The sequence below is a fragment of the Petromyzon marinus genome, chromosome 5 (assembly GCF_048934315.1).
Source record: "Petromyzon marinus isolate PM22_M1 ecotype Great Lakes invasive population chromosome 5, UKy_Petmar_22M1.pri1.0, whole genome shotgun sequence".
Taxonomy (NCBI): Eukaryota; Metazoa; Chordata; class Hyperoartia; order Petromyzontiformes; family Petromyzontidae; genus Petromyzon; species Petromyzon marinus.
Genome location: NC_133671.1, coordinates 22129466 through 22150958, shown reverse-complemented (window position 1 = coordinate 22150958; position 21493 = coordinate 22129466). Strand labels below are relative to the sequence as shown.

General features: G+C 59.7%; 1 protein-coding gene across 4 annotated transcripts in view; it reads right to left on the bottom strand.

Moving 5' to 3' along the window:
• The window catches only part of LOC116939258 (active breakpoint cluster region-related protein), a 61645-nt gene that overhangs the window by 7425 nt on the left and 32727 nt on the right, over positions 1–21493 (bottom strand). For 3 of the 4 annotated variants that reach the window (XM_032947452.2, XM_032947450.2, XM_032947448.2), the window contains exons 3-17: positions 20804–20908; positions 20305–20490; positions 12836–12943; positions 11455–11515; positions 10369–10421; positions 9516–9656; positions 6901–7022; positions 6283–6454; positions 5268–5387; positions 4937–5012; positions 4296–4400; positions 3205–3279; positions 2543–2640; positions 1952–2083; positions 314–373 (exon numbers count right to left, since the gene is read on the bottom strand). In XM_032947452.2, the coding sequence (XP_032803343.1) occupies positions 314–373; positions 1952–2083; positions 2543–2640; positions 3205–3279; positions 4296–4400; positions 4937–5012; positions 5268–5387; positions 6283–6454; positions 6901–7022; positions 9516–9656; positions 10369–10421; positions 11455–11515; positions 12836–12943; positions 20305–20490; positions 20804–20908 (1614 nt within the window). The remainder of the gene's footprint in view (positions 1–313; positions 374–1951; positions 2084–2542; positions 2641–3204; positions 3280–4295; positions 4401–4936; positions 5013–5267; positions 5388–6282; positions 6455–6900; positions 7023–9515; positions 9657–10368; positions 10422–11454; positions 11516–12835; positions 12944–20304; positions 20491–20803; positions 20909–21493) is intronic. The other variant, XM_032947449.2, reaches the window with a different exon arrangement.

Sequence of the window (21493 nt, the reverse complement as noted above, 5' to 3'; positions counted from 1 at the left end):
TAATCACCACTGATGTTAGCTGTGGCCCGGGTATCGAACTCAGGCCACTGGGCCAGGCGGGCCTACACACGTCTCCGCTCGTTCAAACGAGGGCGACGCCAGCGGCTCAGCTCGGCTACTGCAGTGGAAAAACAACCCTAGCACCTCCTGAGCCGCGTTGGCTCAGTATGGCCCTGGCACGGCTCGGCTGCGCAGTGGGAAAAGCGGTATCGGTGACAGAAGTGAGAAGAACGCCCTGGAACCCGCGGGGCCGGGGGGCGTTAACGATGGGAGGCCCCCGCACGAGGCCTGGTCACGACGCAAAAAGCCTCACCCCGTTCATGGGAATGACTGTCCGCTGCCAGTCCTTGTCCTGCAGAGCCCCCGGGTCCAGCTGCAGAAAGGGGAGAAGGCGCACGGCACGGGGCGTGGGGTGAGGAGCTGTCCGCCTAGAGGGGGTCGTGCTGCCACCCCTTCTGGTGTGCCCTGGAGCGACCGAGCAAACTGCAAGTCTCCCCGGGACATTCAAGTTGACATTTGTTTGTCAGTTGTGATGGAGTACGCCGCTCAAGAAGACGCGTCTATGCGCGGCTCTCCCCCGCCTTCCGCTATTAGACGATTTCCTTGTCCCCAAGATACGTCCCGGTTTTTTTGTAGCCGAGAGGTGGCAACCCTGGGTGGAGGAGGGGTAACTAAGGACCACCGCCAGGGTACAAAAGCTGTTGTTTTTTTATAAATGACGCTGAACTCTTAACGATAAGATTCATATGCAATTTTGGATGCTCTCTGCCACTGTGGACTCACCATGAACAGGTTTTAAGGTGACAAAGATCGGACATTTGGATCAAGTCAGGAGGCCAATGCAAGTGACGTCAGCACAAATTGCCCAAAACCAATTCCGTTCTCCATATTAGTTTTTTTTGGGTTAGTTCGCGTAAATAATATCAACGCGATATTCACGCGATCCAACACAAAAATCCTGTATTAAGGATGATATTGGTCGTGAGAGCCAACGCGTTAAACGATTCCGTTCTGCGGGATTTCTCAAAAGGGCGCAAAGGGTAAACACGGGGACATCACCTACAATATACTTTCCCTCTTAAGGCCGCAGTGTTATTGACGATTGTGTCGAGTTTTTGTATTAGTTTGTTGTTGTTATTTGTGCTTGTTGCACAACTGCCAACGCAGCAGCAGCAGCAGCATCACGATCTAATGCACACCGCTTGGTGGTGCTACAGACGTGGGGAAGACACCAAAGAGGAAGACGCCTTGCTGGGAGGGCAGCACCGTCACGCGCAGGGTTGAGTCACAACTCGGGCTGGGCCGCCCTGGCCAAGCGTCGGCCACGCATCACAGCGGAGGCCCAGGCCCGACAGGCTCTGTGAGAGCCTCTGGGCGTCTTGGCACACAGTCCTTGACTGTTTACACATTGGTATAATAAGTCGCGCTCAATCTGTTTAACGTTACCGGAACGCACATTTGCTATTGTACTGTAATAAGTCTAATATATTATTCACCACCAACGTACGTTTGTGCACAATATTAAATTCCTCATGTCACGCGGCTGTTTTGCTCCGATTTCTGTTTTGCTTCATCACTCTACGTTGTTTGTTTTGCCTTTGTCACTGTGATGGACCCAGGTCACTCACTCTTGCAAATGAGACCTCATCCTGGTCTGTTGACTTCTCATTTGGCTAAAGACAATCAAGCAGACTTCATTTGACTTGGCACGCCTCGGCCTGTACACGACCCCCGCTCCGCACGTGGCCGCCGAGACGCCCGGCACACAGCCGGTGCACCTCCACGCCAACGACCACCGTCCTCTACGACAAACGACGGTGGGGCGAGCGGGCCCAGCGATTTAGCGGCGTGGATCTCGACCCCCGCCCCCCCGCCCATAGACGGCGAACGTGAGCAGACGGTGACGCACCGTGACGGCGGGGAGCGAGCGGCCGCCCGTGTGACCTCTCACCTGCACCTGCCCCTTGCCCATGATCTTGTCGACGATCTCGGCGTCGTCCTTGGCCAGCTTGCTCTTGTCGTAGCACTTGTCGTAGCAGAGGATGCGCAGCGTCTGCGAGCCCTCGAGCTCGATCTCAAACTCCTGCGAGAAGGGAGGCGTGCGGCGGCGGCGGCAACACGCAACAAGACATCAGCTGTCAAGGTCAACCATTATTGTATTGTGGGTCAGAGGTCAGATCCTACAGCCTCTCTCCCCATAGGCCCGTCGTGGCCGTTCAACCTCAACTTTTTCAACCTCCTCGTGCAGCGGAGACTCCTCGTCGAGGTCCCCGGCACCGCGGTGTACCGGCACAAATTCAGAGCAACCGTGGGCGACGACCCATTTACCCGGGGCGGCTGTGAGCCCGAGTGCCGATGTTCACAACCAATCCACCCAAGGGAGGCCCAGAACCGGGTCTGATATCACTCGCCACCAGAGTTAGCTGCGGCCGGGAATTTAACTCGGGTGGCCGGGTTGGTAGCACGGTGCCTGAACCACCGTGACACCGTCTCCGCACACGGACGCAGACCGCGAGACGCGCGCCGCGCTAGCCGCACCGACCTCGTTCCAGTTGGGCTCCATGGTGTCGCGGTAAACGCGCGTCTTGGCTTTGTTCACAAAGTAGCCAAAGGAATCGACCTCCAGGGTGCAGTAGAGATCTGGGGTCACGCACACGACACCACGGTGAGACACGAGACCACACTGAGACACGACGCCATGCTGAGACACGAGACCACGGTGAGACACGACGCCATGCTGAGACACGACACCACGGTGAGACACGAGACCACGGTGAGACACGACGCCACGTTGAGACACGAGACCACGGTGAGACACGACACCACGGTGAGACACGACACCACGTTGAGACACGACACCACGGTGAGACACGACACTGAGAGCTCGGAGTGAGAGGGGGCAGGTAATGCACACCACCGACACCACGACACGAACACACCACTATTCCACTGCACCACTGCACCACTACACGACCACAAGAACACACCAACCACAACACCATGGCACCACAACGCCTTGGCACATCATCACACAACCAAACTACCATAACACATAACCACACCACTATACACGCCACCGATTTAACACAACAGCACATCACCACAGGATCACGACATCACAACGCCACCATCACAACGCCTCAGCACACCACCACCCCCCCCCGCCCCACGTGACGAGTGGTGACACGATGCGTGACTACTCACTCGCTATTTGCTTGAATCCCATTGCGGAGTGGACGATCACGTTGAGGAATCCGTAGAGGCCGGAGGATTCGTCGTCTGGAGGGGGAGACACGGCACGGAGAGCGGAGAGGGGAGGAGTGGGGTGGGGTTCTCACCCGGATGGGATAATATCCGTCCCAATTATCTTTGACGTGGAAACCGTGGGTTGTAATTCAGGTCTAGACTCCGTCTGGGATGGAGACCGGGCAATTATTTCTGATCCCGGCACACCATATCCAGTATTAACCTCCCACTATGGCTGCGGCTACCGGCCAGAGCCATCGTTGACGACAACCACGGCAACAACGGTGACAGGAACCGAGGCACGCCGAGTCGTCGCAGGACATGAGTCACAAACAAAGAGCTTCATAGCTCGTCGGATTCCTCCGGTGTAAACAAAACATTCTCATCTCGGCTCCTGCAGCGAAGGCCGCGCTTCTGTTTGTCGTGGGGGGGCGGCCGCTGCGGCGCTCTGCGAGGGCGTGCGACGCTCCCGCCCGCTCCTGCGCTGGCGCTGTCCTCGGGGTGTCCTCGGGACCCAGCCAGCCGCACTCACAACTTGCTAAAACGCGTTCTTCACCATGCATTTCCGCGTGCGTTTACCGAGGAAAGTTTCGGCGAGTCTCAAGGCTCTGCTGTTTTTCGGGAGGTCCTGCAGCGTTTTCGTCATAACGGGTGATGCTGCTGCTGTGTGATCCCAACTGAACGATTTTCAGGTCATTTTACAGCATTGCGATGTTTGGCCAATACCAGTTACATTGTGTGTGTGTGTGGTTTTGCTTAGGCATCAATTTATACCAGAATCAAAGCCTTTATTTAGACTGCAGGAAGAATCTGATGAGCTATGAAGCTCTTTTAATTTAGGCCGAGGCTCCCCTCCTACGACCCTGTCCCAGGCCCCGTGTGTCGTTATCATCCTTGAGGGCTGCACGTGGAGGCGGCAAACGGATCCAGGCAACGTCAGCTCACAAGCGTGCCAGGTTTGAGGGTGATCTGATTGCCACGGAGGCGATGGGCGCGATGGCGAGTGCGTCGGTGAAGGAGATGGCGAGGGTGAGTACGTGCGCACGGACCCTCCTTGTTGATGGTGAGCGGGATGTTGTGCACCGTCTGCAGCTTCACGCACGAGTTGGTGAGCATCTGCAGCTCCACCGAGCTCAGGGAGAAGCTCTTGAAGCCTGCAGCACACAACACGTGGTGTGAAACACTCACCACACATGCCAGACACTCACCACACGGGTGAGACACTCACCACACATGCCAGACACTCACCACACGGGTGAGACACTCACCACACATGCCAGACACTCACCACACGGGTGAGACACTTACCACACAGGCCATACACTCACCATGCAGGTGGGAGAAGTTCACACTATTTGTTTACCGCAGGGCCTGTGCTAGCTGGCTACTTAAGTCAGCCCTACCACAAAATGCCCCTCTGGCCGAGCCGAGTTGAGTCTCCTCCCTAGCGTGAATCACGATGGCCCCCCACACAACTAACCTAATGGACACCCCCAACATCCGAGCGGACCCGGAGCCAGGCCTGGGTCAGCCAGCCTCACCCACCACGCTTGAGACGATGGAGATCCGCCACGGTGACTCACCTCGGCGACTCCCACTCAGGCGAGGACACAGACACGCACGAGCACACGGACGAGCACGAGCACACGGACGGGCGCGTGCGTGCGTAGGAGCGAGCGCGCACACTCACACTTCTTCTGCTGCTCCCGCGTCGCCTCCCTCCACTCCGCGCGCTCGTAGTCCGAGGTGATGAGGAACGTGTAGCTCTGTCGGGGGGGGGGGGGGGGGGGGTGTACGGGGCGGAGGAGGGGAGGCAGCGCAGCAACGCAACCGTGTCAGTCCAACCCCGGTCGACCGTGCGGCCGCGGTAGTGGGTGGGGAAGCGCGGTCCGCGTGGGCCCCGGTGCAAGGAATTAAATGGGCCCCCTCCCCTTTCCTATTCGCCCCTCCTCGGCGCAGCCCGGCGTCCGGGCCCCTGCCGGTGCGGTCGCGCCGCTTGCGCGCCCCCGCCGGCGGCCCACCTTGCCGTTGCGGTTGTGCGTGCGGAGAGGCATGCTGGGCGACAGCAGCAGCAGCATCGACTCCTGCTCCGACAGCTTCTTCCTCAGCCGCTCCACCGCCTTCACCCCCTTGTTGCCCTTCTGTGCCACAGGTCACGCGGTGTGGGGGAGCAGGGAGGGAGTCGTGGGGAGTTGTGGGGGGGGGGGGGGGGGGTCAGGAGACGGAGTGGGACAAGAATTAAGTAAGAGCGCTCCTCCCGGCGCCCATCCCGGGGCCCCCGCAACGCTGGGGCGGCGCAGGAGCAGCGGCGTCAAATTCGCTCTCCCATTCTGCTACGAAGCTCTGCTCATCATCATCGTCGTCATCCGTGGTCAATCCACTGCTGGATTAAGGTCTCCTCCAAGCCGCCACCAATGCTTCAGGAAGCTGCGATGTAATAACCCGGCCCAGCGTCTGTACACGAGCCCCGTTATGCGAGCGGTAAACGTGATTTAAAATACTAGATTTTAGTCCCCGAACCATCCACCCGCCCAAAAGAGAAATTCACGTGGAACGCGCCAGATCCAGTCCTGGACGGCGTTGGGATGGGTGACCACCATACAGACGGCAGTGCAGAGAAATCAATTGTTGTACTGTGCTTCAACGCTCCCCGTTCTTCACCAACCCGCACCGACCAGCGCGCTCTATCACGAGAGGAAACGTGTCAAGAGCGTGGAGCCCCCTATGGGCAGCTGTCTCTGTGTGGCGCGAGAGGGCTCTGCACCTGGCTTGGTGATGGGCGTTAGTCTGCAAGAAGGGGTGGGGTGGGGGCGATGGTTGCCATGCGAGTTATCTGTGGGTAACTCTTGCCAATTAGAAGCGAGACTGACATCGTGCGCCCTGCGGATTAATCACCCCTACAAACCAGACTGCAAGGGGACGGGCCCTCATCCAGCAGCGGATAGACAAAGACGGCCGCACACGTTGGCACGTCGTGCGGCCACGCGGTGAGCCACGGGCGCGTCGCCCTCTCTCCGCGCCGGCCGTCCCACCCACCTTTTCTCGCTGGATGTCGTTCTTGATCTGAGAGATTTTTATTTTCATGGCTTCGATCTCCTCGTCGGGCACCACCGGGATTGGCTGGCCGGCGTCACATGACTCGTCGGGCGGCTGGAAGCTGAGGTCGGCCAGCGGGATGTACCACTTGCAGTCGTACTGCTGGGCTTTTCTGTTGCCACATGCAGGCCATGGGAATGTGGAATTGTCATCATTTAGGCAGGAAATCACTTTGACTTGACTCACCGAGTCTCAAGCCTCATTTTCAGGAGGGTCCTGCAACATCTACCAACCCCACCCCCGCCCGCCCCACGTGGACGCCGCCCTACGTCACTCACCAACTCGCCCGTCCCGGCGCCACCGGGAACAAAACTGGGCACCACCGCTCACTCGCTCGCTCGCTCTCTCTCGCTCGCTCTCTCTCGCTCTCTCTCTCTCACTCTCAATCACTCGCTCGCTCACTCACGCTCTCTCTCACTCACTCTCTCACTCGCTCTCTCACTCACTCGCTCTCTCAGTCACTCGCTCTCTCACTCACTCGCTCTCTCTCTCACTCGCTCTCTCACTCACTCGCTAACTCGCTGACCCACCCACCCACTCGCCCGCCCGCACGCTCACCCAGCCGCCTGCTTCTTGAGCTTGGCGCAGAGCAGCAGGTCGGTGAAGAGGAAGACGTGGCGCAGCTTCCGCGTGCCCTCCGACAGCTCCACCAGGAAGCCGTCCTTCACCAGCTGCCGGCTCTGCGGCACGCAACAACATCACCACCGTCAACACCGCCACCGTAAACAACAGTCGCCATTCGCCATCGAGTGGCAGTGACATCACCATGGCACTTGTGCCGGGCGAGATGCACCTTGAGGCCACCCAAGGGTTAATCAAAGTCGACCGATAGAGGATCCTCAACACGGAGCTGGGATTGCGCATAAATCCGCATACTCGTGTCCTCCTCGCCCCGCAAAGCCACTGGATTTGTCGCTCGTCACATCGTCGCCGTCATTCAGGAAACCCAAAGAAGTAATGAGATCTGGCGGCAAGATGACCGGGTGTGAGATAGTCTGCCGTGACACGGAATAGAAAAAACCCTGAAACTTGAACCCAGGTCGCCGAGTTCTTATCGCAGTTCGTTGACCTCTACGCCAGCCACCGCACCACTCCCTGTGCGCACACACAGACAAAGATCCCCGTGTATCCTTTACAGACTTTTGGGGCAAGTGCTGTTCGCGACAACCTATGAAGGCTGGCAAGGTACACGAGAGAGTGGGTGGCCACCACCACGCCCGACTGCCTTTGTCTTCCCAGTGTTGATGTTTACACACTGCACAAGGGGAGGCCCAGGAACCAGTTCAAGGATTGTTCATCGGTTGCGCGTGGAAATCAAACTGGTCGCTGGGTTCGTAGCGTGGCGTGCTAACCGCTGCAATCCTGCTCCCCACTGCGCACACACATACGCACACACACACACACGGCACTGCGTACGCACAGACCCACTGGCGTTGTTTACGCAGCACACGGCAATGACCTCCCTTCATCGCCGCCGGAGATAACGGCGCTGCCGCCCCGCGGAGCCACGGCCTCGCCGCCGCGTCACCACGCCACGCGCGCCCCGAGCAGCGGAGTCATCGACAACGATGGCCGCCATCTATCCACTGCTGGGCGAAGGCCTACAGCCCCCGCCAAGGCTTCGCCACCCTCTCGCGGCCTCGCGATGCAACGATTCACCCGGCGCGTGCGCACGAGACGATTCCGTCGCTCCGTCTCCACGGCCCGGCACCGTCGTGGTGAGTTCCCTCCGTTGGCCGCCACTCCCGGGCGAGTCTCCACCACCGGCCATCGTCCGCCCCCCTTCGAGCCGTGACATGTCCCGCCCGAGCCCCGCTTGCTTTCCTTGCGAGTACGACCCACGTGTGTTCTCAATTCCAAGCATGTTCAATAATTGCCCGTTGTGCATTTACGATACCCTCAAGCGTTTCCAGTTATGTCACTAGGACAGACATTTCCGTGAATAGGGGAGATATCTGCGGTAGGCCCAGAGATCTCCAAAGAGAAGGTGATCTATTGGCGGTTGAGACAGATATCTGTACGAGTTGGTTGGAGAAGTGCACCTTGAGTTAACGGGGTGAAGAGCAGCCAAGCCAGGAAGTCTCACGGCCTGGGGCAGGAAGTGGCACCCTGAGAAGCCCGCAACGTTACCGCGGCGACGACCGTCCTGACGTCCCGAGCGAAAACCACGAACGGCGAGAGAGAAGCCAGGGGCGGGGAGCGAGGGTTTGGGGCGAGAGCGTGGGACGGGCAAAATCCACCTCGGGCAAGAACCCGCCTGGCACCGCTTCAGAAACTCTCGCTTCCCACGGCGTGACGTGGCCAGAGCCTCGCGTGAGTCACAGCGCGAGCCGAGTAGGCGATGACGTGGCCTGAGCACCCCCCTCCCGCCCTTCCCACTCGGCGGCTGGGAACGTGACGCCGGATTGTCCGCCGCGTCGACCACGACACTCGACCGTCACGTGGCGAGCGGTTTTTGTTCTTGCCGTCGCGTGGCCGCAGCACGTTCCAGGCAGAAAGAAAAAAAAACCTCGGGAGTTAAACAAAAAAAAAACGCCAGGAATTTTTAAAGAAAACAACGCGAGCCTCGCAGCACCGGGCACGGGGGTGCGGGGGTGTGCGGGGTGCGGGGCGCGGAGAGGGGTGTGGAGAGGGGTGAGGGGCGTGCCGAGCAAGAGGAACACAACACCCCCTGCGCTGGAGGAGCATGAGCTCTGGTTCAGGTCTCTCCGTGCAGCCTCGTGTCTGCCCGTGGGTCTGTCCGTCGGTGTCTTTGTGTGTGTCCATGTCTCCGAGTGAACGTCTGTCCGTCCTTGTCCGTGTGTGTCTGTTTGTCTGTCTGGCCCCAGCGGCGAAGACAAATAAAATCGACTCGGGTCGTCGTGCGGTCCCAACGGCACCACCGCGCGCGGGCGCTCGGTACGGCGCGGCGCGAGCCCGGTGACGGCGCCGCCTGCGTTGGCGCCCGGTCAGACGCTACCGAGGTAAACGGTGCTCCCCTTGTCGAGGCCTTGACGCGATGGACAGAGGCCTCCCTTGGGCGCGGCACGCGCCGGAAAAACCCCATCTCTGAACGGGGCTCTGAAAGCGACGTTCAACTGCGTGCGTGCCATGTGACCCAGCGTGTGACCCGGCGTGTGACCCGGCGTGTGACCCGGCGTGTGACCCGGCGTGTGCTGGGCAGCGTCTCTGACCTCGCCCTTCTTGACGGTGACCGACTGCCGCCGGGGCGTGATCTCTTCGTTGATGCTGGAAAGGAAGCTCTGGGAGATGCGCAAAGCGTCCTGGAGCAGCGGGTAGTCGGGGTGCGTCACCGGGGTGTGCTTCAGCAGGTCCTGCTCGCACCCACGCACCGTGCGACACGCGTGATCCCCAACACGCTCCCGGCACGTGGAGCCGATCGTCGGAGAGCCGTCGTGCCGACCGGCGTGCGACGCGACACAACGGGAGAGCCGCACGGCAGCACGAGCATGGACTCGGCCACCACGCGCACCGCGGGACTCGTCCGCACACTCGTTCACTCGACGTTCACTCGACGTTCACTCGACGTCAGGGCAAAAAACTCGTTTCATTGTTAGCCAATATTTCCTTTTTTGCTCTGGTTTGTGTCTCTAAGTTTGTGGCATTAACTTTTTAATCAATGTGGCCAGTCCCTAAAGGCAGCAACATCTTTGCATCTTTACACGGGTATTAATGATGTAATAATAAAAATAACAATTCCAACTTGTAGCACAGCGCACAATATTCACTCGCCCTCGAAAGCAGAGAACGACTCGGAGGCACGAGGAGGAACCGACAGGAAGGCAGCAGCCACGCGGCGAACCAGCGCCAATCGTTGCCCAAGCTCTGTGGTCCTCTATATATTAAGGTGTTATCAGCCAATTAACGAGTGTTTACACACGGGGGGGGGGAAACCGGAACGCCCGGAGAAAATGCTACGCGTGCGAGGGGGGAAGGTATATCTCCGGATTCCAGGCGTGCGCACCACCACCGCCCAACGGTTGGAAAGCGCCGATGGGAAACGCGCCGGCCGCGTGCCTCACTCACATGCAGGACTAGCGTGCTGCGCGTGACCTTGTCCACCGGCTTGTAGAGTAGCGCTGGGGGGCGCCGGCGATCGCAGGGCGGGCGGGCGGGCGAGCGAGTGGGCGGGCGAGCGAGCGAGCGGGCAGACGGGAGGGAGGGAGGGGGGCGGGAGAGGCGGGAGCGGTGCAAGGTACCGGGCGTAAACACAGAGTCAAAATGACCAAACACAAAGCTCTCTCTGCGCACGCATCCGCGACCCGTGGGAAAACTCTGTGCGTGTGTGTACACGCGGATGTATGGATTAAAGAAGAGGCCCCGTGGATGCCCACACCAACGAATAAAAATACATTTGCCCCAGCATCTGAAAGTGCCGCACACCATCGCATCTCAATCATTCAGAGGGGACCGCCTCATGCCAGCTGTCCCCGTGTGTGGCACACGGTGACGCAGAATCGAGCGGACATTAGTCCGAACCACTCGAGTGTGTGCACCTGGGGCAAGTGCTGTTCACAAGCACCAGGCTCGTACGGTGCACGATTGCATGGTGTGGCCATCACCACTCCCGGCCGCCTTTGTCTCCCCAGTGCTGAATAGATGTAGGAGAGGCCTAGGACCGGTTCAAATATTTTCCACTCTTTTTGGTCATGAGTGAGAATCGAACTCGGTTGCCGGGTTAATGGCGCAGTGTGGTTAACCGCTGCTCCACAGCTCCCCACACGCACGTGGACACACAAACACAGACAACAAAGATCCCGCCGTGTAGCCTGTTAAAGCAAGTGCTGTTAGCGAGCACTCGAGGAGGTGGGTGGCCAACATCACGCCCGGCCGCCTTTGTCTCCCTAGTGCCGATGTTTACACACCGCACCAAAAACCCATTTGAGGCTGAGTCGACCTAGGGGAGGCCCAGGAACGGATTAGATAATTGTCACTGGTGTTCGACCGCGATCGGGAATCGAATCCGGGCCGCCAGGTTCGTAGCGCAGCGTAGCGCTAACCGCTACACCACTGCTACACAAATGCGCGCACACACACACACACAGACATGCGCACACGAGCGCTGAATGCAGGGCTGTGCAAGAGCACATTGCTGTGTTCCTGTGTCCGTACCTTCCAGCGTGTGTTTGCTCGCGTGGTCCTTGGATTCTTTGGAGCTTCGGACCCTGAGATTCTGAGGCGACACGAGAGATCCCACCGACGAGTGTTCATGAGCGCCGTACTTCACCACGCTAGTCAGCGCGAATCGGTGAAAGGTGGGTGGGGTGTTGGGGCAGGGGTGGCAAGCCCAGGCCAGGTTCGGGACATCACTCGCCACTGGCGTTAGCCGTGGCCCAAGAATCGAACTGACGTTGCAGCAGTAGCAAACAGCCGGCAGCAGAGACACCTCGCACGCCGATGAACAGTTCTCCGAGCCGACGACTTCACCTGGGTCGCTGGAGCCGTTGGCTAAGAGCCGGCACGTCGCTCGCAACTTATAGCCGTAGACCCCAAATTAGACCCCCCCCCACCGCTGCACGTGCCAAATGCTGCCGATTACACGGCACTCAGCGGCAGGACAGATACGGGGTAAGGACGTTCAACGCCGTCACCGCCGTCACCGCCACCCATGCGTTGTTTCCTCAACAAAACCGCATCGCTCTCAGTGACACTCGCTCGTTTACCCACGGTGTTGCATCTGCCGCCAGGTTCATTACAGGAATATTATCGGAATTAAAATTTGTCCGGGGGGAGGGGGGAAATTAAAAGAAAACATGGATTCCTCCTCCTCCGCGTCATCGACGGGAGGGACGGTGACCTCTGAGCGGGTGACCTCTGCGCAGGAATTAAAAAGAAAAAACGATGAACCGTGACGGCCGCCGCCGCCACCGCCGTCACGGCGCTGAGCGAGCGGCCGGCCGCGCGACGCCGCCCTTGTCCTCCGCTGCTCCTCCTCCTCCCCGCTCGCTCCCTGTCCTCGTGTGCACCGTCTGAACCGGCATTTTCCGCCAACGGTTTCGTTTTCTTAATTTGGTTTTCTCGCAAGCGTCCCTCCTCGTCGACCCCGGGCTCCCCGCGCTTCTTTTGTGCGCATCCCCTCATCTCTCTTCCACCTACCCGTGTCTCCCACTATGTCTCCCCCCCCGTTTCCCCCACTGTGTTTCTCCCCCATGTCTCCCCTTGTCTCGCCCCGTCTACCCCTGTGTGTCCCGTGTCTCTCGCATGCCACCCCTAACCTCGCGCCCGTGTCTCCTCCTCCATATCTCTCTTCTACTCCCCCCCCCGCCACCACGGCGCCACTGCTGACCCAGCCGCCGTGACCTCTCCACCATCACCACCGCGAACAGCGTGGATGTGGCAAGGGCACCGGTGTACGGAACGAACGGAGCCCCCCTCCTCCCTGTCAAATTTCCCGCTCCCCCCCCCCCCAACCCCAATCATCGCACCTCTCCAGCCGCCCTCCGTGTGCCGGAGCAGTCGCGCCCGTCCCGCCCCGACGGCGGTGGCCACTGACCTCGGAGATCTCGGCGAACTGCGCGTTGGCCTGGCAGCATCTCTCGGCGGTCTCCACGGCGGCCTTGTAGTTGTCGATGAAGGCGCGGTACACGCCCAGCTGGCTGGCCTGCACGTGCACGCCGCAGAAGAGGCCGTTGGCGAACAGGCCGCAGGAAATGCTCATTGGGGCCTCGCCGGCCGGGTCGCGAGAGTCGCGGGAAATGGCGCAAAATTATCAAAAACTAACGAAGAGGGCAACCGCCGCACGCACGGCGGGAACTCCAACACGGGCAGCAGCTACATTCAAATTTTCCCACACAAAGGCGCACGCACGCGTGCAGGCGTGGGAAATGGAAAAAAGATAAACCGCGGTGTTATTTGGTGAAAGCGCGACGTTGAGTAGAGCGGAGCGAATTGCGCGGGATGAGAAAGCGGCGACTGAACGGCGGAGGGAGAGAAATCCGCGTCCGAGCCGGCGGAGAGGAGACAAAGAGGCAGCGCCGGGGGAACGGGCGGGCGGGCGGGCGGGCGGGCGGGCTGACAGACGGCGGAGGGTTACACGCGCACGGTGAGAATGAGCGATCAGGAGCGGCGAGGCCGGTGGCACCGCCCGATGAGTCGCACCGCGTCGTCGTCGTCGTGGTAGCGATCACGACGCGAGAACCGAGACACGGCCCGCAGAAATAACCGCGCGTCAGACGCAATTAATCCCTCCCCCCCCACCCCCCACTCCGTCGCACGTCCGCCAAGGTGGAGGTGTAAATACGCATTAAGGGGAAACGGTCGTGGAGCTGGGGGGGATTTAATAATTATATATTCCGGCGCGCCGTCGCCACGGCAACCGGACGGAGCTCGATTCTCCACGCGTGAGCGCCCTGGGGACAAGGGACGCGGCGGGGCCCGGCGCGAGCCTCGTCGGGGAACACGCCGGGGGAAAGAGTTCAAGGAGGTGCGGTTGCAGAGGAGGGGTGGCGTGACGAGGAGGAGGCGCGCCAAGAAAATAGAGCCGAGGGAGGCGGCGGCCGAATCGATGAGAGGCTCCGCACGTCGGCGGTCCCCACGCTCTCCTTTGTGTGCTGCTCGCGGGTCGGAGGTCACCCCGGATACACCGCCCACCCCCCACCCCCCACCCCCTACCCCCCACCCCCCACCCCCCACCCCCTACCCCCCACCCCCTACCCCCCACCCCCCACCCCCTACCCGCCCACGCCCTCCCAGTGCCCTCTGCTCCCAGCTTCACTGTAGCCGCCCCGTCGCGCCGCTCCTCCGTGGCCACCGCCGGCACCGCCGCCGCCGCCGCCGGCTCTGCGCCCACGTGTTTGGCCGTGGGCGTGGTGCTCGCCGCTCCACTCGGACCGCGCGGCGCGAACCCAGATTGAGGAAACTCGAGCTTTAGAACGTTTGAGGTTTTTGTTTTTATATTTTTGGCTCTGCTCTGGCAAACGCGGCACCATTGGGCGCTAGTTACCAAAACAACCTGGCAGGTCCCGGCCGATCTCCGGGCTGTGCCGTGCACAGCCTGGGAATCGAACTCGGGTGGTGTCGGGATTGTAGCGAAGGGAGCTTATATGCACCACGACGCTCCAGCTCTCCACACAAACACATCATACAAATAACCATGTGGGGTCTACCACACGCTTCGTCTCCCCAATGCCGATGTTTCCACATCACACCATGTGCTCATTTGAGGCAGAGTCAACTTAGGGGAGGCCTAGAACCGGTTCAGATTGAACTTGAATGGTCGCCAGGTTCGAAGCAGAGCACGCTATCGGCGACACTGCCGCTCCCCACGCGCACGGACGAACGCACGCACGGAGACACGGACGCCCACCCGCACGCACACATACATGGAGACACCCACGAAGAAACATACGGACGGTGACATACACGGAGAGACGCACGGACGCACACACGGAGATCCCGCTCGCCCGCATCCCGAGTGGCGTGTCAGACGTGGCCCCCCGCTCGACCTCGCGCCGCCGCCCAGCAGGGGGAGGAGGAGGGGGGGGGGCAAAGAAAGTGGCAGGGGAGGGAAGCACCGAACGACGAGGAAAACGACAAATGCAAGCTCGCAATTGGACCGACAAAGGCCCTTTGCTGCAGGAGTGAGGGGGACACGAAGGCGTGGTCGGCGGGGGCCGTGACGACGTAGATGGTGGCCACCGTGGTCGTGACGGCGGTGGCACGGTGGTGACGGTAATGGCAATAACGGCGGTGGTGGCGATGACAGTGGCGGTGGTGGTGGTGGCAGCGATGCTGACGGCGGCGGTGGTGGTAGCGGCGATGCCGACGGCGGCGGTGGCTGTAACGGCACCGGCGTGAGCACGAGGCGAAGGTCGCGCTCCACGTGAGCGGCGAAGGCCGCGGCACCGCCGTGCACTCCGGCGTCGGCCAGCTCCCTCCGCCGCGCTCCCAATTACCACGAACAATTAGCGCAGGCGGTCGATGGGAGCAGGAGTGGGGGGGGGGGGGATTGTGAGCGGAGCCTCGCACCAATCCGGAGTCGCCGTGCATCAGCACCGCGTGGTAAGCTGCTCACTGCGTTTACTGCCGGGGGAGTGGGGGGGGGCTTGCGGGATATGCGGTGGGGTCGCACTGCGGTTCTGCTCCAGTTTCACCGGGGATGTCCCATTTGGAATTAAAAAAAAACTATTACAGCTGTTGTGAACATTTGAGCTGTGTGGTTTATTTTTTTTAAGCTCGACTCTTAGAATTGTGGAGCCATTGGGATAATCTGTGCAGAGATCTGGGCGATGTTCACGCAAATAGAATATAGGTCCAAGCCAGGCCCAGACTGCACTGCTACTGTGCGTGAGCAGCTCGAGAGGTGGTGGGCCCAGCACCACGCGCGACTGCCTTCATCTCCCCGCTGCTGACGTTTACACACCGCACGAGACACTCAGGATGAATCAACCGAGGGGAGGCCCAGGACCGTTCAGATATTCGCCACGGATGTTGGCCACGAGCGGAAATTGAACTCTGGTCGCGGGGTTTGTGGGGCAGCGCGCCGACCACGACGCGGGCACACGTACGGTGACAGACGAGGTCACGGGGAGCCACAGCCCGAAGTTCGTGACGGCATGACGGAGCGGCGGGAACACGAGACCCAACCGGAGGTGCAGAGACCACCGCCATCCCCACGGACCCCGCTCCCCCAGCCCATCGGGGAGGGGGCGGGAGGCGGCGTGAGGTCCCCCCGAGGGGCCCCCTAGAAGGCCAACATCGCCACTTCACCCACGGAAACATTTTGCGAGCGTTGGTACAAATAGTTCCGAGCCGAATAGAGAAGGAAAAGCCGGGGACCGTCGATGCTGCGACCGCTTATACGCGGGAGCGAGGTGATGGGCGATGGGCACGGTGGAACCGCGAGGAACTGTGTCGATGTGGGGGTGGCCTTCGTCTAGCAGTGGATGGAACTTGGCTGACGGTGATATTTTTTATCCTGCTTGTGAGAAAGATACCTGTTTTTTTTGTTTATAGCAGTTTACATGTTCACCCATCCTCCAATGTTTCCCGAAGACCTCCGAATGAGATAACCAGAGTGTGGTTGCGAATCGTAGCCCCAAGGGCAAAAACGCCAAGCAGCCAGCAACAAACCGCACTATTGAAGGTATAATCAATAAAAGTTAGTGTTTGTTGAATTTAGCGAGGTTATCTTAAGAACTTGGGACGATGGTAATGACGGGAGAGGGAATTCCACAGTGAAGCGGTGCCAGGGAAGAATCAAGAAGAGAAGTGAGGTGAGCAGCAGTGAGTGGGCGAGTGGGTCTGGGTGTGGTGTTGGTCACTCACCCCCTCGTGTGCCGTGCTGCTCTTCATAGATGCAACTACTCGATATAACAGCATTTGCCTTAACAGTCTGTTAAAGGCTATTCGGGGGATCTTTGTCCTTGTGGGTGTATGAGTGAGTGGGTGAATGGGTTGTTGCGACCTGCAGTGGGGTGATAGTGATGTTTGGCTGCACAGGAGTGTGGATGAGTGAGTCTCGAGTCCTCAACATGGGTGGGGGAATCAGGGAGTGAGGCTCTCAGGAACAGTGACCACAGGCAGTAGCGATGGGAGAGCGAGTGCCCGGAAGTGGCCATCAACCAGGATGTGAACTCTCAACTTGAAGACGGCGTGGGTCGAGTTGCTCTGACCCAGCAGGACTCGGCCCTATGCCATCAACACAGACACAATTTTAAATGACACGGCGCCCTCGTTTGTCCACAAACACGGCACGGAAATTCATGCCGCAGGGCCCGGCACATGGGCCGGCGGCTGGGAGGGACAAGCCCCCCGCCCCCCCCACCCTGCCGGCTGTCGGCGGGCGGAGATGTCTAACCGTCACCGGGCGTTTATCTCGCACCACCTCGTGGCGCTCACTCTAAGCGGCGCTCCCGGCGCCAGTGGGGGGGGGGGGGAGCCTTGCTGGAGGCGACGGTCTGCACGAGTGGCCTGAGAAGCGCCGCTCGGTAAAAATAAATAAATAAATGGATCCCACTCAAGTGCCGGCGCTCACGGCCAAGTGGGCGACGAGGAACACTGCCCACGGCGACGGTGACAGGGCGAGGTGGGGCGGCAGGGTGCCGTATTGGATTTGGGGCCCTGCAGGCAGGCCTCGCCCGGCGTGCAGAGTTGCCACCTGTCCCAGGTGTTCCCCAGGATGGGCAGTCGCTGTGCCGGGGAATTTGTCAGTCTTCCTGGTGTTTGTCAGCTGCGTAGCAACAATCATTACACCACTCAAGTCGACGCATGTACTGCTCTCTCCTCTTTCCCTATCGTGACGGATTCTTACTCTTCCGATCATACGTCCAATATTATTTACCTCAGGTTGCAGCCTCACAGAGTGACAGGGAGCCACTTCTGGTAATAAATTGTTGATGCCTGGCAGGCCTCACAGACATCACCAATTAAGTCTGCCGCTGAAACGTAATTAGTATGGACAGCTACATCTTTCAGTTGGGTCCCCTCGCTCTATTTTGACATTTTTTTTATGCTTTAAATAGCCCGCTTGATTTTATGCCATCATCTCAAACACCAAAATGCCAGGAAATCCGTGAGTCTGAAGCGCACCGCTCTATTTAATGTGTGATCTCTGTCTCGGCAACTCCGGCAGCATTGTCACAGGACGTGCACGCACGGCATGATGGGAGCCAGCGCCTCGACCTCGTGCTCCGTGAGCAGCACACCTTTGTGTGTTGTTAAAATTCACCTCTTGTCCGTATTTTCGCGAAATTGGAAAGCGGCGACACAATGGCCTCGCCGCATTCTGTTGCTCTCTCATTCCACTCCGCCTCTCGAGGGGGTGTCAGTAAAGTTATGTTGGGGGGCTCCCGGCGGGGGGGGGGGGGCGTTTGGCCGGGCCTTAAGATAAAGCGGCGCATTAAAAATAATAAAAGTGGAAATGGCCGCCGCTTTCTGCCAGGGGTTTTACGAGGAGGCCGCGGCACGGCCGCCCGTTATTCACCCGCCCCCCCCCCCACACTCCCCGCCCACCACATCCTCGACAGTTTTATGGAAGAAAAAAGAATCAACCTCATCCCATGTCCACAGGGCCCCCCCCCCACCCCCTTCCAAGGAGGACGTTTAAATTCCAGAGGCCCCCCCCTGCCTGCTCACACCTGCGTCACGAAGACAACGGCAAGAGGCGGCTGTGCGCCGCGCGGAGGAAACAGAAAACTAAACAAGGCGTACGAGTTGGGATTTGCCCGAAAGTAAACACCTACATCACCATAACGTCCATGGTGTACGTCACCAGTAAACAAGATGAATTGTGATGCTGCTGCTGCTGCTGCTGTGTTGGCAGTGGCGCACAAAGCACGGACAACAACAAAAACTCCACGCATTGGTCAATAACGCTGCCCTATTACGAGGGAACAAAGTCATATTCGACGTTTCAGGCAAGGGCCCCTTCTCCGTACGAAATATCTACCGTCCACACGAGTCATGTACCGGTGGCAATCATCACAGCCCCTCTGCTACGGAGAAGAAGGGCCGGTGCCCGAAACGTTTCCCCCGTTGCATTTTTCCCTCTTTCATGGCCGTGGCGTCGCTTCGTCCCACAGACTTTTCCTGCGCCGCCGCGGCCTTCACAGACCTTCGCTCAACTCTGACAAAGGCACCGCTCGGGGTCAAAGGTCAACCGTGAGAGGGAGGGGCCGGGGGGGCGCCGGGCCGACGGATGCCGCCCGCACCGCAGAGTTATTACGACGCCCGGCACTTCTGGTAATTACCGAATCGCCAGGGGCGTCACCGACAATGACGGCAGAGGAAATATTTGGACAACGATTTGAGACAAAGGTCCCCTGCGTGGCCGTACATTCTGTTCGGGACAAGGGCCGTAAGCGAGCTCCTATTAAGGCCGGCATGGAGCACGAGGGGTTGGTGTGGCCAGAACCACGTCTAGCTGCCTGGACGTGGTTCTGGCCACCGACGTTAGCCACGGTTTGGGAACTGTGTGCCGCACGCTAACCACTGCGCTGAGGCTCCCTACGCACATACATACGATGCATTCATCTCACCATACACAAACACACACCCTACATGGCTGGGAATCGAACTCAGGTCACCGGGTTCGTGTACCTCAAACAGACAAAGGCACGACACGCTGAGGTGCGCCCGCCATCGCACAGGCGCCAGCACGCTTGCCCTCCTCACCAGCAGCCTTCGCAATGCCTCGCGCACTCATCCCGAGCGGAGTGACAACTTCCGCGCGCATTAACCTTTCCCGAGAGTGAAATACCATCACAACAAGAGGCCTAATCACGGCGCACATTCCAATAGGGGAGCCCTCCCACACAAGGCTCTCCACACACACACACACGCACGTACACGCGTGCACACATCATACATACCGTAACCCCCACCCAGGCCTCTTCATACACAAATGAAGACAAAGATCCCCCTAGAGCCTTAACGGACTACTGGGTCGCGTCCTGTTAGCGAGGGCCCATCAAGGCCGGCACGGTGCAGGAGGTGGTGTGGCGAGCACCCCAGCGGGCCGCCACCTTTGTCTTACAGTGCTGACGTTGATGCGCTGCACCGGGCGAGGCCTGGGCCTAGGTTGGATGAGGGTCACAGTCGGGATGATCATCGTTTCCCTCGAACCAAACATTCTCACTCCGTCAACGCTGTGCAGTCAACTGCGATGAAGTGGTGGTGTAGCGGTAAGCGCGCTGCGCTATGAACCTGGCGACACGGGTTCGACTCCCGCTCACGGTCGACACCGGTGACGATTATCTAATCCGGTCCTCAGCCTCCCCTAGGTCGACTCAGCCTCAAATGAGTACCTGGTGCGATGCATAAGCATCGTTATTAGGGAGATAAAGGTGGTTGGGTGTGGTGCTGGCCACCCACCCCCTTCGTGTGCCGTGCCGGCCTTTATAGGTGCTCGCTAACAAAACTTGCCCCTACAGTCTCTGTTAAGGCTACACGGGGGACCTTTGTCCTTGTTTGCAGCACGTGAGTGCGCGGAGCCGCGTGCGTGTGTGCGCGCGTCGCACTCACGAGCTTCTGGAAGAGGTCCCCGACGCGCTGCGCATGGCTCCACTGCTGCACGCGTGGCAGCAGCGCTTGGTAGAACTCGCGGTGCACCTGGTAGAGCTCCGCCACGCGGAAGAAGATCGTGTCGATCTGCTGCGCCGTGAGCACCGGCTGGGACGTCGTCGCCGCCGCCTTCAGCGGCCGCATCGGCTGCGGGGGGGAACCAGGGGGGTCATCGGGGGGGACTTGGGGAGACTCGGGGGTCACCGGGGGGACTTGGGGAGGCTCGGGGGTCATTGGGAGGGCCTCAGAGGTCACGGGGGAACCAGGGAGGTGAAGCGGAACCAGGGGTCAAAGGTAAAGCACCCCGAGATTCGTAAGTTGAATTCGTGATGTTGTTAAAGGCGGGAGGGAAAGCGAGTCCCCCACTTGGGTCTTTGCTCAAACGTCCTGGACGTTTCCCCACACGTGCGGCGGACAGCCTCCCATGGCGAGTCCAGCAGCGGGTAGAGCTCGCACGTACCAGCAGCAGGGCCTCCAGGTGAGACAGGTAGGTCTCCTCACTCGCCAGGATCCCGGAGAGAACCCACTTCCTCATCTCCATCCCCTTCTCCAGCTCGCCCTCCCCCTGCGGCGGAAAACACAACGCCATCATCATCACCAGCAGCAGCAGCCACGGTCAATCCACTGCTAGATGAAGGCCTCCCTGCAAGCTGCCACCATACCCCTCTCGCACAGCCCTGAGATGTGGCAACTCGGCCAATGGGCGACTTGCTTGATGATGACGTCGTTGGCATTGTTTGCCACCTCGCCGTCGCGGGGCCCTTCCTGCAGGGGGCGCATCGTCGCAGAGTGCGTGGGATGAGCGTGGGGAAGCCAAGGAGAGAGAGACGGGCAGACAGGCAGAGGGACACACCTGCCAGGAGAGAAGCTCAGGCAGGGAGATAGCGACAGGGGGACAGGTAGGAGACGTGCAGAGAATGTGGATAGATTGCAAAGTAGAAAGGGCATTTGGGGAGACGGGAAGACTTCAGTGATGATGAGGGTGACAGCGGAGAAATGAAAAGCATTCCGGGAGACAGAGAGGGAAGTTGGAAGTGAGGAAGTAGTGAGGGCAGTGTCGGAGCCGCAGAGAGAGCAGCAGTCAAACAGAGAGACGGAGAGAAGGTGGAGATGGTGAATAGTCGGAGAGACGCAGGGGGACGGAGACACA